The following is an 18,833-nucleotide window of genomic DNA, read 5'->3' as shown; positions in this document are numbered from 1 at the left end:
TCAGGCTGGCAGTGCTGAGCTGAATGACTGGAAAGACAAATAAGTCTGACAGTGGGTTGCTGCCAATGTGAATTACTGATTGGGGTGAATACAGGAGGAAAGAGAGGGTCAGCATCTTTTAGTTCTCTCTGGAGAATTTACTGTTACCCCCAGCCAAGCATGGTCATAAACCTATCTAGTTATTGGAATCAACATGATATGTGCCATTGCTTCTGACATCAGGGTGAATTATGTTCAATTCTTGGAACTCTCCACTCTGTCCATTTATATAATTCTGTGATTGTACACTAAACTCTGTGTTGAGTGCCTTCCTGAGGCCTTCATCTTTTTACAAGGCAGTTTCAGTAGAGAGGTAGCAACACTCAATGCAAAAATAAACTTGTTTTTCATTCTTTATTTTCATTCATTTTTTGATTCTCATTCATTTTTCTTTCTTTCTTTCTTTCTTATTTTTCATTTCCTTTCCTTCTTTCCATATTATCCAGCACTGGAATCTAATGCAGAACAATTGGACTTGAGAGTTACCAAACAATAGCTGCTTGAGAATGTGTATTAGCCATATTGAAGTCTGTTGACGGCATTGTTTAATTTTATAAAATGATACTTCTGATTGGTTAGGAGTTGTGTAGAGACTTAAATAATTTGGTAGTCATTTTTTGTAGCTCACTTTCATAAATAACCTGGTAATATGGCACTAAACTCAATCTGTGGTATTCGTAGAGAGTGGCTAATGTAATTGTTAAGGCCACATTAGTGCCACTAATTCGTGCTTTGTGGCTTTCTATGGAAATCAAAACAATCTATTTCTGAAATACCAGGTGTGCCTCACCAAAGTAATTACTAGAGAGTAATCCAATATTGGAGTCTTTGTGACTCTCATAAACAACCCCAGCTTTGCTCCAGTGGTTCATGGTGATATTTGAACCCTTTCAATTGGATTGCTCTCTTGTAGTTCATTGATAGCCATCAGTATTTTCTATGTTCTTATATGATAATGGATAATCTGTAATACGTTAGACTCTAGCGCTTGAGTTAATTTTGCTGTTTGGCCTCATACCATCAATGGATCTAAATGTGTCTGATTAACTCCGACCAATATTTTTTGTATTTTTTCTCTTTAATGTGAAGATTATCAGTGCTTAAAGTACTGAACAACTTTCTTGAACAATCAAAAATAATTGTGATCTTTTACAACTATGTAGAGTGATGTCGCTTTTAAAAATGTCATTGACAATGAAAAATGACATTAAATATGTTATCTTGCACCTAGAAAAGCAATCGATGAGCAATGAGCCTTAAATAGGGAAAATGCACAGGCGCATAATGACAACACTACAGCAGGAGAAATAATCCCATAGTGTCCCCATGATAAAGTAGTCATGATGTGGAGATGCCGGTGATGGACTGGGGTTGACAATTGTAAACAATTTTACAACACCAAGTTATAGTCCAGCAATTTTATTTTAAATTCACAAGCTTTCGGAGGCTTCCCCCTTCGTCAGGTGACCCCTTTCACATCGTTCACCTGACGAAGGGGGAAGCCTCCGAAAGCTTGTGAATTTAAAATAAAATTGCTGGACTATAACTTGGTGTTGTAAAATTGTTTACAAATTATAAAGTAGGACAGAGGCAGAAAGCAATGAGAACATAAAACAAATTCTTAAACCAAATAACAATGAGTCAGACTACCAAGAAACCAATAGGCCTAGTCAAAAATCATTAGGATTTTATATTAGTTGGATATTGAACTTAGCAAGGGATTACCAGCCCCTGAAAAAGATGGCATGAAAACAGATATTCAGTCCAATTTCCACCATCACTATGCCCAGTTTCACTGGAGCACATCTAAAGCTGACAGGAGCAAAGGGTAGTACTTAAACTTCAATATGCTGAAAGAAAATAAATTATTTTACAAGTATTTCCTTTAATTTAAGTGGGGAAAGTGCATTATCATCTTTAACTAGCTATCTTCCATTGCACCTGGAACTAGGCAGACAGCAATGATTGGAATATTCCATCACGCAGGCATCATTCATTCTATGCTAGTTGATCTCTTATATCATTACACACAAGAAGTCAAGATCAAGTGTAGTCTTCAGGTGAAGTGAGGGGGGGTGCTGTGGTTAGTAGGGGAGGGATAATTGGACCAAGTTGTGCAGAGATAAAATTAAGATGGTATGTGTATAAAATGCGCACACATGCAGTACCCTCTTTATAAACCTATTTATAGTTAAATCACAAAACGTGCTGCAGTTTTGGAAGCAGAGTAGAGTTGGTTGGAGCGTAGGAGTTTCTCTCCAGTAAAGGCTAAGGAGCTAGGAGACTCAAAACTCATTGCTACAGCACCATCAGGGGCTGGAGGGTGTAATTTTGACTTGACGAGTTTACATAGGTAGTTTCCATTATAAATGTGGATATGGAAATTTATAATAGAAAAAGTTGACCGTTATGACAAAAATGTGACCGGGCACTTTTTTCATTCCTATTTCTGTTGAGAATGTAGCCACTGTTGTCAGGATGAAGGAACAGGGATGTGCAATGTCAGCAGCACATGAGACCAGTAAATGCTTGACATATAAAAGTGCAGTTTACAGAGATATCGGGAGCAATTCTCATGTCTGAGCAGTAAATGGGTGGGCAGTGGGCAAGGCGCGACCAACGGCCCCTCGGAGGAGCCGGCGGGGGACCCACACAATTTCCGGATCGCCTGTCATTAACGTGATAGGTGGGCTGCCAGCACGAAACGTAATCCCCCAAAGGCAGCTCACCAATTTGGATGCAGGAAATCGGGTGGTACAGCTGCTTCTTAAGGGCCTGAAGCATAGGGTCACCAACCCTCCAGGATTGTCTTGGAGTCTCCAGAAATTAAAGATTAATCTTCCGGACATTGCTGCAAGCAACCCGGGAAAATTTGTAATTTTTTTTTTTCATTTTCTTTGAAAGCTTTTGTTTATTAGTTATAAAAATATCAGAGATGGGGGTGGAAAAATGGCTGTTTCACCGACAGTCAAGAATCATCCATTCGGGTGACAGAGTCTGTTCACTTTCCAATTGACATGGGAAGGTGGGGTGCCGTGCTGCGAGAACGGGCATGTTGGATGGCCAATGGTGGGAGCCTGGGGGTGGGGCTGTTGGAGGCGGGAGGTCATTCCTCCAGGAATACGTCCAACCAGAGTTGGCAACCCTACTGCAGAAGCGTAAACTTGAGCTCATCCAAAACTCTGCCCTTATCCTAACTCGCTCCAAGTCCTGTTCTCCCATCACTCCCGTGCTCACTGACCTACATTGGCTCCCAGTCCAGAAATGCCTCCATTTTAAAATTCTCATCCTTGTTTTCAAATCCCTCCTTGGACTCGCCCCTCCCTATCTCTGTAACCTCCTCAACCCTCCGAGATCTCTGCGCTCCTCCAATTCTTGCCTCTTGCACATCCCCAATTTAATCACTCCACCATTGGCGGCAGTTGCTTCAGCTGTGGAATTCCCTCCCTAAACCTCTCCGCCTCTCTCTCCTCTAAGATGCTTCTTAAAACCTACCTCTTTGACCAAGTATTTGGCCACCTGTCCTAATACCTCCTTATGTGGCTCGGTGTCAAATTTTGTTTGATCGTTCCTGTGAAGTGCCTTGTAACGTTTTACTACCTTAAAGATGTTATATAAATGCAAGTTGTTGTTGTTAAAGGGGTGGGTGCATTTTTTGAGTAGCAACATTGTGGAGCAGCAGGCAGCATGAGTACAGAACCTACAGCAGCAACTACAAGCACTTTCAAATCTTTTTAAGGTGAAAAAACACACAACCCACTGCAAGAAAGATGCCTCCAAAAGCTCTAGAAAATTTTACCTGAGAGCAGCTGAGGATCCCTTTAAATATCACTTTCTGACTTGTACAGCCCATGGTTGGTGGGCAGGAGCAGGAATTGGTAGTCGTCGGGTAGTGGAGGTGGAAAATGGCTTGGGTTCGAAATTACATCACTTGACCCCTATTTGCATATGTTGATGAGGCGCCTGCCTATTTCAGACAGGACCTGTAGCTGACCAAGTTCATCTGTGTCTGAAAATCGGCCCACACGTAAAAGCAGTGGTGAGTGGGCAGGAATCGCAGCTGCTGCTTTATTTTTGGGCCGCTACCACCCTGTCTTTGAGCACGTACGGGTGGCAATAAGTTGAACTACTTAGCATACATTAGTTTCTTAATAATTCTGGAGAACAGTGCTTAAATTAGCAGGACAGTGTGTGCACTGTGATGTGGTTTAGTGGAATTACCAGTATATTTATCTTCTTGTAGGTTCTATGCTGCTGAAATTTGTATTGCTCTCAACTTCCTTCATGACAGAGGAATCATATACAGAGACTTGAAACTGGACAACGTTCTCTTAGACTCTGATGGTCACATCAAATTAACAGATTATGGAATGTGCAAGGTGCGATGTTTATCCATAACAGTGGTAGTGTTCGGAGGGAAACAAACTCTCAAATTCAGCTGAACAAATTGAAAACTAGTCATAACATTGGTAAAATGGGTATTTACAAGGGACAAATTTATTTTTAAAAAATTTTCTCCGCCTCCTTGAAGGTCTGTTGGTAACCCTTCAGTACCTAACTCACGTAGCAGTTAATCATGTGTGAGCAAGACAGTCAGTGCCAGCAGCCTATTTGACCAAGTAGCTGGTTCCAATCCTATTATCACCAAATTCTCCACACACCTATTTCCCAGTAAAACTCACTGGGTTGCAATGGAGAGTGGGAACCCTGGCTGAGGTGCCCCAGCTGATATCATTTACCTCAGACAAATCAGGAATCAAACCTACAACCTTATGGCCTGTGTGGTTTACTACGACACCATGCCGTGTCCTTACCCACAAAGTCATTGGGGTCCTCTGGGCTTTTAAAAACAATTGCTTGAGTTACTGATCATAACTAATGACTTTGACTAACACTGATTAGAAATGCATAGGTGACATTTTTGCAGATGTTCTAATGTTTGGAAAACTGCAGTGGAAAGTAAGAATTATTGATATTAAAGCCATCCATGTAACTACAGTGGCTCGCTCCATGCTATGCACGAATTACAATGCACCATATGGAAATTTGCAACTGCATCACCAGTTATTTATCCTTGATTATTGAAACGATTATCTCAATATTCAAATGCATCAAAAGTACCATTTTTTATTTTAATATGTGTTCATGATCTTGTACAGTGACGTTACAGTGATTAGATGTATGTTCAATATCTTGCACCGCAGTGATGTGTTGCTCTAGTTAAATGTGAATCCAGCTACAATTGTGATGTTTTTACTATAGTTAAGTATGCATTCCACAATGATGTGTTAACCTAGTTAAATGTTCATCCACTTATTTATTACAGTAGTGCTGCATTGCTTGGTCACGCTGAATAACCTGAAGCTCGTTCAGATAAAACTTTTCCAACGCTACTGCACTTGGATGGCTTAATGTCAATTCAATCAACCAATCAATTAGTTTTAAGTCACCTGGAACTGAAACTTTGAGAGATCTGTTTTTACTGCTACTAATTGTTTAAAGTTCTCATGAAACTTAGTTTCTTGCATGAGTCACATCATTTATGTTTCCTCTATAGGAAGGACTTGGCCCTGGTGACACTACAAGCACTTTCTGTGGCACACCCAATTATATAGCACCTGAAATATTGAGAGGAGAGGAGTATGGTAAGCAACTGTAATAAAAGACATAGCTAACAAAGTTGGGTTTGATGCAATAAAGCCAGTTTCTATCTGTATAGCGCAGCACATTAGAGTAACAGCATTCTGTGCCATGAGTAGAAGATGATTTCCTGCTCCATGTGGTGAGACTATGATCCCAGCTGCCCCATTGGGGAGGTGCAGAGTGTAAGCCAGGTAACTCTACACAGGGAAGGGAGGGAAAAATGTACATAGATTCCTCACAAGACAGTCTCTGACATTGTCAGAAGCCTGCATTAGATTGCTTGCCTATCTTTTCCAGGGTGGTGTGGAAACCACCAAGAGAAAGCCTTGAAGAAAAAAAGGGAAGGAAATGTGACAAAAATCCCCCAAAATGTTATGCATTGACAGGTGGAATCAAAAGGAAAAAGGAATGATGAAATTCAAACCCTCCGGAACTACAGCAAAATCAAAAATGTTAAAATTATTTTTTTAGCTGATTTCAAGAATAATATGAATGTGTTTGTATATTTGCATTTTAATTTTCATTTAGGGAATATTTGCAGATTTTGTATGAAAATAGAAATGTTTGCATTTTGAAAGCTAGAATATTTTTTCAATACTTCAGCAGTTTCATTTATTTATATAGTCCATTATTTAATGGTGGGTATGTGCTGCTTTGTGGAACGGATTGCTTTTTTCCACATCATGAGTCCCATATCTCAGCTGAAGTGAGGGAGGGGAAGCAAGAAGAGGAGGAGAAGATCATCTCTTTGATAGTTGAATGGCAGGTTCTATTAGGGGACTTGTGTGGGAAGAAAGAATGTGGGAAAAAAGATATTTCTTCAAAAACACTACTTATTGCATTTTTTTGGTTGACAGGGTTTAGTGTAGACTGGTGGGCACTTGGCGTATTGATGTTTGAAATGATGGCTGGAAGATCACCATTTGACATCATCACAGACAATCCAGACATGAACACAGAGGATTACCTGTTTCAAGGTTAGCAGTAGATAAGTACAACCCCGATCTTTCTTTCTACAGGAAAGTTGTAGGATTTTTACCTGGCCACTTGGGTGATATACCAAAGGGCTCCCACCACACATAGAACAGTGCTCTCTCATGAGCCAGTGGCTTCAAAGGAAAAGGGAAAAATTGGGGGAAATGGTTTTTCCTATTTATTTTAGTTCGCTTCAATTAAACAACCATTACGTTTGGGGAGGGTGGAAAGAAACCTGATGGTTTGAACTTTGGTTTCTCCCTCCATATAAACTTTACATATTCACAGCCACCACCTTTACCGTGCCATCTCAGGTGGCCTCTCTACTCCAATGATCTTAATCACAGACAAGGCTATCGCCGATTTACAACAGCCATTGGCAGCTATGCCTTCAGCTGCTTAGGCCCCATGCTTTGGAAATCCCTCCCTAAACCTCTCCAATTCCCTTTTTTCTTTTAAGACCCTCCTTAAAACCAGCTTTTTGATCAAGCTTTTGGTCACCCCTCCTAACCGCCCCATCTTTGACACGGTGTCCATTTTTGTCTACAAAAATTACACCTCTATGAAATGCCTTGGGACATTTTTCTACATTAATGGCGCTGTGTAAATGCATGTTGTTGGGAGATAAATTAATTCAGGACCCACAATTTTTTGATTCAGCTTTGAACCATGCCAGTTTCATTTAAGTTAAATTCCAAATGCAGCCTGCAGTTATATCTAAATTCTGAATGTTTACTACTACAGGCTGATTCCTCCACTTGCATAGGCCTCTGTTCTCAGACAGGGCCCTGACTTCAAGTTCCAGGTTTACATGTTGTTTAGACTAGCCTTGGTGAGTTCTGTAAGAATTTTCTGTTCTTAGCATTGGGTGGACCTTCATGTGTTATCTCGGGAGAAAAAGTACTGACTACCTTCCCCATTTCACTGAAATATTGCCTCATGGGTATTGGTTAGGCAGCAACAATGAGAGTGGTCTCAAAGAACCTTTTCATAGAATCATAGAATCATAGAAGTTACAACATGGAAACAGGCCCTTCGGCCCAACATGTCCATGTCGCCCAGTTTATACCACTAAGCTAGTCCCAATTGCCTGCACTTGGCCCATATCCCTCGATACCCATCTTCCCCATGTAACTGTCCAAATGCTTTTTAAAAGACAAAATTGTACCCGCCTCTACTACTGCCTCTGGCAGCTCGTTCCAGACACTCACCACCCTTTGAGTGAAAAAATTGCCCCTCTGGATCCTTTTGTATCTCTCCCCTCTCACCTTAAATCTGTGCCCCCTCGTTATAGACTCCCCTACCTTTGGGAAAAGATTTTGACTATCGACCTTATCTATGCCCCTCATTATTTTATAGACTTCTATAAGATCACCCCTTAACCTCCTACTCTCCAGGGAATAAAGTCCCAGTCTGTCTAACCTCTCCCTGTAAGTCAAACCATCAAGTCCCGGTAGCATCCTAGTAAATCTTTTCTGCACTCTTTCTAGTTTAATAATATCCTTTCTATAATAGGGTGACCAGAACTGTATCACCCAGTCAACTCAAAGCGTGCGCACATTTTTATTTTATTGGTATATTTTTGGATTATCAAAATAAGTGATGTGGCGCTATCAATCCTGAGAAATGAGACGTACCACTTTTGGAACTCCCAGTGGTAGCACAGTTAATTGCAAAATAGGCTTCCTTTACTTGCCCCCAACAATGTGCCTTAAGCCCAGCTTCAGAAGAGTGCCCCCCTACTGCAATAGTGTAACATTTCCACTTCCCACTCAAGCTGTCGTTATGAACTATCTTGAGTGAGGCTGACCGTTCCGTGCCAACATATGGGCAGTTTTATGCTGTGAACTTGTGCATACTAGGAACTGATTTGACAGTCAGCAAATTCACTTGGGACCCCTATGGCAGAAGGAAGAAATCTCATCACAACAATTTGGTCTGGATTGAAGGTTGGGTCCCAGAATTGAAGAATAGGATCTATCCCATTAAGCCACATTGTTCCTTCAGCTATAGTTAATGTCATGCTAAGAGATCTGACAGAAAGTTTTAAAAAAAGAGAAAATTGAAGACAGTTTTTAAAAAAAAAACACGATTGTGGAATGTAGAAAATTAGTATCCGTAATAAATCCAACAACAGATTTTACACTTTTTTTATCTTTGTAGTTATTCTGGAGAAGCCCATTCGAATTCCTAGATCACTTTCTGTAAAAGCAGCCAGTGTCCTGAAGGGATTTTTAAATAAGGTAAGAGACTGGTTGTTCAAACTTAGTTTTAAAACAAAATGTCCATTACAACCCAAAAACAATAATGTATGTTGAAGAAGGGGGAGAAAAGGAGCTATTGACATGATTGTTTTCATTGTGCTACCAATGCTGTGTGTAGGAAGATTAGGCATATACTGATCTCTATCAGAATGAAAAAATAAGGACCTTGGGTATTGGTTAGGCGGCAGCATTGAGAGTGGTCTCAAGGAGTCTTTTGGTTTCGACTGTATCACTGTCAACTTAGTGTGCACACATTTTTATTTTATTGGTAAATTTTTGGATCATCAAGATAAGTGATGTGGGGGCTGTCAATCCTGAGAAATGAGGCATGTACCACTTTTGGCACTCCGAGTGGTAGCACAGGTAGTTGCAAAATAAGCTTCCTCTACTTGTCCCCAACAATGTGCCTTAAGCCCAGCCTCAGAAGAGTGCCATCCCTACTGCAATCGCGTAACATTTCCATTTCCCACACATGTTGTCCTTATGAACTTTCTTGAGTGGGGCTGACGGTTCCGTGCCATCTTCTGGGCAGTTTTATGCTGTGAACTTGGGCTTACTAAGAATGGATTTAAGAGACTGCAAATATTAGAGTAAAATCCATTTTATTTATACATGCACTCAGAGCCAGCTTTCTCATTTTTCTGCACTGTGGCTAGGCTAAACTAAGGTTTTTGGTATTTTTTACACAATACATATTTGCTATGTTGATGCCCATGGTAAACTGTCCTACATTTATCTTAATTGACCCACCATCCATATGTGAAGAGGAAAAATATTATTTGCCTGTCTGACTTAATAAACCCAAATGCTATTAAACTGAATGTTTTGTTGGATCATGTCCACATTGAAAGTGCTTGGGTAAGATATATGACTCTTGGGCTTTGCCATGCAGAATTTCCACACTGGGGGTTATATATTGGGTCTGATTTTGAAACCCTACATGTTCCTGGTGTAATATGACATTTAAACACATGAGCAACGATGAACTTTGAACTGTATCTAAACACAAGGCCCCAGAGGTGAAAGGATGGTGTTCCAACATAGTAGAAACTAATTCTTGCTACTGAGGAAAAAAGACTGCTTTGCATCTACATAGCAACTTACATCTTCCAGAAGCTTCCCAAAGTGCTTTGCATACAATTAATTACTTTAAAATTGAGTTACCGTTATGTCAGCAAACACAGCAGCCAATTTGCACATAGCGAGATCCCTCAAACAGGAATTAGCTGAATGACCAGTTGAGCTGATTTATTGGTGGCGTTTGTTGAGGTAGAAATGTTGGCCAAGATACTGGGAAAATTGTTGCTCTTCTTTGAAATGTCCATGATCCACAGGAACAGGCAAACGGGATCTTGGTTTAATGTACTCGTTCAAAGGACAGCATATTCGACAATGCAGCAGCCCAACATCCTTGCCGAAGCTAGGAACGGAGTTTGAGCCAGAGGCAAGAACGTTGCCAAGTGAGCCAAGATGAGACAGGAAGTAAGACACAGAAAGGGAATTGACATAGAATCATAGAATGATTTGGCATAGAAGGAGGCCAAACAGCCCATCGTGCCTGTGCCGGCTCTTTAAAAGAGCTATCCAATTAGTCCCACTTCCCTGCCCCTTTCCCCATAGTCCTGCAAATTTTTCACCTTCAAGTATTTATCCAGTTCCCTCTTGAAAGTTATTATTGAATCTGCTTGCACCGCCCTTTCAGGTGGTGCATTCCAGATCATAACTCGCTCCATTTTTAAAAAAAGTCTCCTCATCTTGCTCCTGGTTCTTTTGCCATTTACTTTAAATTTGTGTCCTCTGGTTACAGACATGTATGTCATCTGTCTGAATTGTACTCAGAAATTTGATTTCACAAGTCAAAAGAGGGATAGAATGCTTACATCTCTTATGTTTGTTTACCATCAATGTGCTGAATTACCCTGCTAACGGTGAAGAGAGAAGTATTCATGATGCCTGCTTGCCTCACAGTCTGTTTTTCATGTCTTATGAATTCCTGTTGATGAAGCAGTTTAATCAGAGGTTGAAATTCAGAGTATTCCCTTTACCTCAAGATATCAATATTCTTCTGTTCAGGCATGAGAAGGAAAGTGACTGCTGAGGCCACTAACAAATATGTGTGTGTGAGTGATCCACTCTTTGATTCCTGACCACTTCCCATCTCTCCCTTTAGTTAAGTAGTTAGAAGCTTGCTACTTTCCTCAATGTGTGTGTGATATCATTTGCGTGAGTTTATGTTGTCCTACTCCATGACAAAGAGGGAGGGGTTGATGCATAAATTGTCTTCAGCCGGCCCTCCTTCCAGTCAACAACTTCCTGTTAAGTGAGAAAGTAACTCCATTAGTAACTAGCATTACTAATTTATACTTGACTATAGAGTCCCATTTCGTAGATTTGATGGGGTGAAATCAACATTAGCTTACCCTTCAGTGAAGTTACTTAACAGTGTAGGATCTTTGTCATTCTTATGCAGGCTATTTGTGGTTGAGTTTTACCTTTCTCCCCCACCCCAATGCTCCACATAGACACTGTTCAGCATAATTAAAATTGTCTAATATTTCTGCACCGAAATGGTAACTAAACTAACACACTTGTCGTTAATCTAAATGTCTAAAGACCTTCATAGGGGAGCCCTGCAAATTAAGATTTCTTTTTTTTAAAAAAAGCAAAATATTATTTATGACCAGAGGCGTTTTATGGGTAAGCACCAGTCAATGATCTACTCACATATTAGCTTCTCCCTAAGCTCCTTATAGCTAAGAGCTCAAGAATTGTGTGTGTTCTATTTTGTTTAAGGCTTGCGTGTGTTTTGTAGAATAAAATCCGTAGGAGTGTACTTTCAGATGGTAGGTGCTTTTACATTATATAAATGTAGCTGAAGGGAGAAGACACAGACATCCCCTGTCAGTTGCACTCTATAGTACAAACAAGCCAGGCCTCCTTGTTCCAAAGGCATCATATATCTGTGGAAATGTAGTGTTACAAAATTTCACTCTTGTGGTTTATCATCATCTGAACCTCTGTGCCTTGCAACACTATCCTAAATACCTTTTATCCAGTTTTCTATTGTACGGTGAAGAAAATCAAAAATCCAAACCTTTAATTATTTTTGGGTGTGGTGCAGAAATCCTGCTACAGTTCTCAAATTATCAATACGTTTGAGTTGAGGCATCTCGTACAAATTTTACACAGCTGTCTACAATAATTTTCTGCTTTGGTTATAATTTAACGGTTGTTGACGTTTGCGTGGTATTGATATGTAAATCTTTCAGTAAAGCCCACTGCATTTTCCATCTAGAAGAACCACACCATCAGTAGAAGCTGTGTGAAAGATCGTGTTTTTTAAAATATTCTCCACTAATTTAGCGCACTTCACTCTCTGCCCATTGAATCAGAAGCGATATTATGGTGTAATTGAACTTTGTTCTAGTCAGGTCTGCTTTTCCATTTTACCAATAGCAGATGTCAGACTGGGAGATGCCTTTACTGAGAGCCTGACAGCTGCTGCCTGGGATTGTGCCAACCTGTAATTCACTGCTATACAGAGCGATTGAGTTGGTCAGGGCTGAGTTGGTCCACGATGCATCTGCCACAGCCACTAAGACTTTCAGGACCTGAGTGGTTGTGCTGTTCTTCATTTATTGTCATTACCCAGTTTGGATTACAGTAACATTTCTGCATCTAAATTGTAACAAACTAACACTTTTAGTTAATCTGAACAGCATCCTGTTGGTTTAAGAAATAGTTCTCTGTTCTACACAATCTTACAATACTGCTCTGTCACTTTGTTGAAATGTCCAGAAAATTTTGTACGGATGTTTAATTAGGGACGGTTACAGTGACAAATTTAGAAGGTTTAAAAAGGTCCAAGAAATAAAACTTAACCCAAATGTGAATCAAAGACCAAAAATATTTTCCGGGAGGCTTTTTTAAAATTTACAGCAAGATTAATTGAAGTGCAGAAAGATTAACAACAAACAAAGAAGAAACCATTAGAATTGCAATGTTTGTTTTCATATACATTTGGAGCTTATAGTCAATAAATCGGAAGAAACATCTTTTACATTTTGAAAGTTCCTGCCGTTAGTGTTATAAATATCATATCAAATACAAGGAGGTAAACTTGCAATTATTTTGTGCTTCGTATTCTAGTCAGCACTCGGGTCCAAGCTGTTGGAATCCTCAATATATAAAGCCACATCTGTTTTATAACTGCCATTTCAGTAAAGAACTTACAAGTCACATTGCCATATGAGTCACTTGCCTCTGCTTAGAAGACATTAAAAAATTACATATTCTAGACTTTACAGTAAAAGGTTAGGTATGAGGTAGCTTCAGATTCCAAGTTGGCAGCTTCTTACTGGAATGAAGAGTGGGAGGAAAAAAGGAATGCTGAAATGGACTGTTTTTCTAAGTGTTTGTTTTTTTTTGAGGAAATGATACCTTCTTTCATCCCTCCTGGGCCATGCATGTCTTGTGGCCAAAACAGCAGGCAGCTTCCTCCCAGGCCATTGCTGCTTTTGGCCAACCACCAGGGGGCACACAAAAGCAACCCAATGAAGATTCCCTATTCATTGTTTTCCTTCTCTCTTCCCTCAGTAGATAGTTGGATTGAGTCTGAGATGCTCCACATTTGTGCTCCAGCATGCCCCAGTAGACTGCTCTCATTTGTTTTAAATGCTGCTTTTTGTTTTGCTGCTTTATGGTACCCAAGCAAATTCTAAATGACAGCTCCACATTGAAGGTATAATGAAAAAAAGACATGTTGGAAGAATAGATCACACTGACTAAACCAAACAGACTCGAAAGAATTATTGAGAAATTAGCAAGAAAGCTATTACAAAATGGCTGTGACACCTTCTATTTTTTCAGACACATGTTACTTTCAACCCCAAGTTAGCAAGTTTTCCCATTCTTTTCAGAAGTGATTTCCTTCCTTCAGAAATTTAGTATGTTTCGGTGATATTCCTCTTTTCCTTTGTATTTTTGTGGAACTTATTTGTTGCAAATCAGACATACGATTGAATGGCTCAAGACTCTTTGGAAAATAGGCATAAAATTTAAGCAACTATAAAGGAACTTTTAGGGTATTCTAATGCAGTGTCTTAAATTACTCAATTTTTAAATCTTAATAGATTTTCCTCTGAACTTCAGTTCAGGCCATTCTGCTCAAGTACAAAACTTTGCAGAAATGATGGAAAGGTATTTGCAAAGGGATCAAATTTGCTTTTTATAATACTCAGCTTAAATTGATACTGTTTGAAATAATTGACCGGATTTAATGTATCCTGAGCAAGCTGTACTGAATGGGAATTTGCGACTTTTAACATATGCTGGAGATATGGATTAGAGACAGAGGACACTGATTTGTCTCCAGGGGGAGTGTTCCAAAGTCCTCCCCTTTTGGACCAACTTACAACTTCCCTCTTGGGAAATCTGTTCATCCTTTGTTAACCCTGTCAAAAATGTGTGGTTTCATTCTTGGTGGGTAGTTCTTAATAGCTGGAAAAATAACAAGGTGGCCAACTAACCATGATGGTGTTCAAAAGTTGGCTGCAGTCCCAAATTGAAACTGAAGCTTTTAAGTGAGATATAGGGCCACATCTGGAGGCTCAGTGAGCTGTTTTCACCCCATGAGACCATCCATTCCTCCTGTCCTTTAATTCTTTTCATGCATACTCTTAACTGGAGGTTGGATCGGACCTGAATTCTGTTTGAAACCACTCTCCAAGAGACAATATAAACCCTGTGTATTATAAATGACAAATCACTCCCAACTTCAGGTAAAATCTCCTTTTGGGGTGTGTTTCATGCCAGGACTATTTCAGAGACAACTCAGTGCAAGAAGTTGCCAAATTTATTTTCGACCCATCATGTAGACGCCACATCTGCACTGCTTTTGCTGTTGCATCTGCTCTTATGTCTGCCTGCCATGTAGTAATAAGATCCCCCACCTATGCACCAAGTGTGTAAGTGCACGAGTGGAGGGAAAAAAGTTAATGTGCATCCATTGAATTGCCTTCCTTGAAAATTGACAGTGGAAGTAAGCCAGCACCTCAATCCACCGTTATAAATTTCCATATTGAGCTGGGATTGTGCTATTGAACCCTGCTTAGTTCATTAATAAATGGGAACTTGTCAACAGAACTGACATAAGCTGCTGTAAATTGAGTGCTTTTGATGTATTTATTGTGTAATATTTTTTGTACTCTTGCTTTGTGATATGTTGAGCTATACTAAGACAGCTGGAACCTTTAGTGGGGTTACGTTGTAACTGAAAGAATCTATGATAAATAGCCACATCAGTTGAGTACTGAGCAATGGGTGTATGGAGCAGATTCATTGTTCCTGTTGAATGTTGCAACTTGTGCTCACTTTCCTTTTATAAATTGATTAAAAGTTGAATAAAATATATTTAAACGGCACTGAATATGGGATAGCTTTAGGCAAATGTCAAATATGTTTGTTTTCAATTAAGGAAATATTTAGATAAATGCCCTAGCAGCCAGATTAAGAATTGGGGAAGAAACTTACTTAGTAATGCTGGGAAAGTTGTTATTTTTTATAAGACACTGAAATAATTCAGGTAATTAAAGTAACATTTCTATACTTTGTCCTCATTATGGTGTCTACAGGAGCAAGGAGCTTGTGTACTAAAATGAAAGTGCACACAGTAGTGAACACCCTGTAATGTCATTTGAAATCATAAGCCAAGCCTTTTAGCTGTTTAAGTATTATATTTAAAAAAATGTTAACTGGAGAGAATTTATAACTTCATAATGAAAATGGGGCTTATTCTTCTAATCATCTTTGAACAGGCATTACTTTGCATTTTATTTGTTTAAATTGTTCACAGGACCCTAAAGAGCGACTTGGGTGTCATTCGCAGACAGGATTTGCCGACATCCAGGCTCACACCTTTTTCCGCAGCATAGACTGGGATCTGGTGAGTAATACATCTCTTTGACAAGCTGTCAGTCTTTTGCTATTCGTGATGGGCAGATGTGCTTGCAGATGCCAAGCCCTACTTTTCAGAGATAATGAGATAGTGGATACCATGTGGTGATTGAGCTGTTGCTGTTTCTTTATTCAGCAGAACAGGCACATCACTCTGATGTAATTGGCTTGTGCAGGAGTAATGCTAATCTGGTCATAACCTGAATGGTTGAGGATCATATCCTGCTTACTTTGGTGTGTAACTGGACTATTAATTGTAATACAACCTTGAACTTGAATAGCTGTGTCCGGAATTTTAAACTAGGACTGGATTTCTGATTTGATCCAGTAAAACTGTGTTTTGGACTAGTGAAAACAGGTGTTGAACACGTGCACTGTCAATGAGTAATTTTTCTTCTAAACAGACTTATTTATTGTTGAATAAACTCTTTGTATTGACCTCAGTATTAAGCTCTTTTCCTCACAAAGCCACTCTTTTCTCCACAAAACCATTCATTTGAATGGGAGGCTTTTTTCTGGTGAAGGCAAAATGTAGAAGAACAGGCAGCGCCAGTGGCATATGGAATTTGAACACTGTGCAGTTCTGTTGGCTCTTCACATGGTGAGATGGCAGTCTCAATGCAAGACCATTTTATGGAGCAATGAGTTGGCGATGCCAGGTGGTTCCTCATGGGGATAGTTCCAACATTTTTCTGTTTATATTGGTGAAGTGGCTCTTTTGAGAAAGTGATTAACAATTCTGGGGCTATTCTAAATTGCAGTCAAATCTCTAATAAAAGTCTGCTGTAAACATAGCCTAGCATTATTTTAAAAGTTACACAATATATCTGCTTAGGCAATAGCCTTCTTCTGAATCTAGGATGGGGATACATGAGAAGTACATTTACACCTTTCAGAGGGTTGTTTTAAGGTCTTCACGTATGAGTTAAAAAGGAGTAGATGGTTTCTATTATTGTGATTTTCTTTTTTTTGTCATTTCTGCTAATATGAACACCACAGGGTTTAGCACACTGCTGCTGTTGTAATGAATGTAACAGTTGGAGCAAGTGCTTGAGGAGAGGTGAATGACTTGATTAGAGACTAGTGTGCAGAGAAAGTATTGCTGTTGTAGATTTCTAGTCATATTACAGCTACATTGGAGGAGCAGAATGTTGTGACCTTCAGATAGCAATCTGGCTGACAAGAGTTTAAAGGGACCAAGATGGCAATTACATCAAATCGTTTGTTGTTACAATGACAACTATTTTACCGTCACAACTTAGTGTATAATGATTTGGTAAACATTTGGCCTCTGTGAATCAAAGTGACTCCTACCTTCTCCATTCTATCCCCAATGCAATTAATTACTCTATCCAAGTAGTATTTCTAAAATTGGAAAACCTAGGTGAAGAGCCATGGCTCAAGGTTCAAAAGAATAGGAGAGAAGACCAGATGAATCAAGAAGTAATGATTAGATGATGTCAAGCTTGGATTTTAAGTTTGTAGATTGCAGGAGGAAGAGAAGACTGAGGAAGGTAAGAAGTTGAACAATTTTGAGGTCCTGGGAAAGAATACGATAGAGTAGGAGACAATACAACAAATCTTCATTTTGATACAGTGAGGGTACAAGAAACATGTAAGTGATCTATTTGAACCTTAGGAGGAAGACGAAAGAAAAGTTCAGAGGAGCAATGGCTTATAGTAATTTTGATGAAATAAAGAAAGACCAGAAAGGTTGCAACCTGCTAAATGTTTGGACAATAGCTGTTGTATAATGAGAGCTTTCAAAGCTAGTCTGTAACAAGATCAATTTTCATTTTAAAATTGGCTTTTTCTGACACATCTTTGAATTTTAATGCAATTTGTCCCTAAAACAGTATTTTCATCATGACTGTTAATACCTGAATGACTTGGTTTACATTACAAATTCTCAGCAGGGTACCTTTATTGCTGGCTTGCATGTTTCCTTCTGTAGGGCATGTGCGTATCAATCCATGCGTGCACACTCTGCGGCTCCCTGCATCAGTACATCAGCAGGAGGTGGTCTGCAAAAACTAATTGCCATGGCAACAAATAGATTGGCAGGGTACGAGCCATCTGAGTAGAATCCGTGCCTGCTTTACACTGCGGCTCCTCGAAGTTCATCTTGACGTGAAACCTACCCTTCAAGGGTGTTTGTTCAGTCTGGGATACTTTTAAAAAGTGGAATTCAGTCTGGTCATACTGTGATTGGAAGGAAGGTTCTAGTAGATGCTGAGTTCATTCTGGAATCCAACTGGTTGTGTAAATGAGGTACTGAATGTCCCAATCTGTCACAAAGTTACTTGAGGAACCTTTGTAGATGGCCTATTAGTATCTTGTCAGTTTTTGCATGGCTTAATTTCCATTGAGTTGCTCAAGATTCTGCATTTTGGATTCTCTTTTAGGTTGATGCTCTAAATGGGGAGAGAGCTACAATTCAACCTCCTAAAATTATATTGTGTACTTGTTGAAGTCTCTTTATAGATATTAAATGAGTAGCTGCTCAGGTGTTCAATGCTAACGTGCAAGAAAAAATATTCACCTATACTGATGGAAACCTTTTTGTAGGAAAGCTTTTACAAAGCATATGATAAATGAAAGATTTGCATTGTGGTGTACTGATTACAGCAAACACTCATTTGTACTGTGATCCTTATACCTGTAATAATCCTAGTGACCACATCAAAATTTGGGACCTTGTTCTATAATAGTGCAGAGTGCAGCTATTGTGGACTTGCAACCTATTACCAGACCACAGGTCTACATGCAACAAAAGTAGCCTGGAGAAATTGGGCTTTTTGTTTGACTCCTTTAGCTTCTGCTGTGGACCTTAATTTAATGTTTTAAAACTGTCTTGCAACTGTATGTTTTTGACTTATATCGGGAACACCTGTGGATTTGGTTTCATTTAGGAGAATAAGGGAAGTGAATCAGGATTAGCATAAGGAAATATGAGCC

At 39.5% G+C, this 18,833-nt stretch overlaps 1 protein-coding gene across 1 annotated transcript in view; it reads left to right on the top strand.

Moving 5' to 3' along the window:
• prkcz (protein kinase C, zeta) overlaps positions 1-18,833 on the top strand; it is a 377,802-nt gene that overhangs the window by 273,263 nt on the left and 85,706 nt on the right. The window contains exons 12-16 of the mRNA XM_067970242.1: positions 4,283-4,418; positions 5,597-5,684; positions 6,540-6,659; positions 8,821-8,900; positions 15,775-15,864. Coding sequence (XP_067826343.1) covers positions 4,283-4,418; positions 5,597-5,684; positions 6,540-6,659; positions 8,821-8,900; positions 15,775-15,864 — 514 coding nt within the window. The remainder of the gene's footprint in view (positions 1-4,282; positions 4,419-5,596; positions 5,685-6,539; positions 6,660-8,820; positions 8,901-15,774; positions 15,865-18,833) is intronic.

The sequence above is a fragment of the Heptranchias perlo genome, chromosome 32 (assembly GCF_035084215.1).
Source record: "Heptranchias perlo isolate sHepPer1 chromosome 32, sHepPer1.hap1, whole genome shotgun sequence".
Classification (NCBI taxonomy): domain Eukaryota; kingdom Metazoa; phylum Chordata; class Chondrichthyes; order Hexanchiformes; family Hexanchidae; genus Heptranchias; species Heptranchias perlo.
The sequence above is the reverse complement of the archived record's forward strand: the minus strand, read 5'-3'. Positions and strand labels throughout refer to the sequence as shown.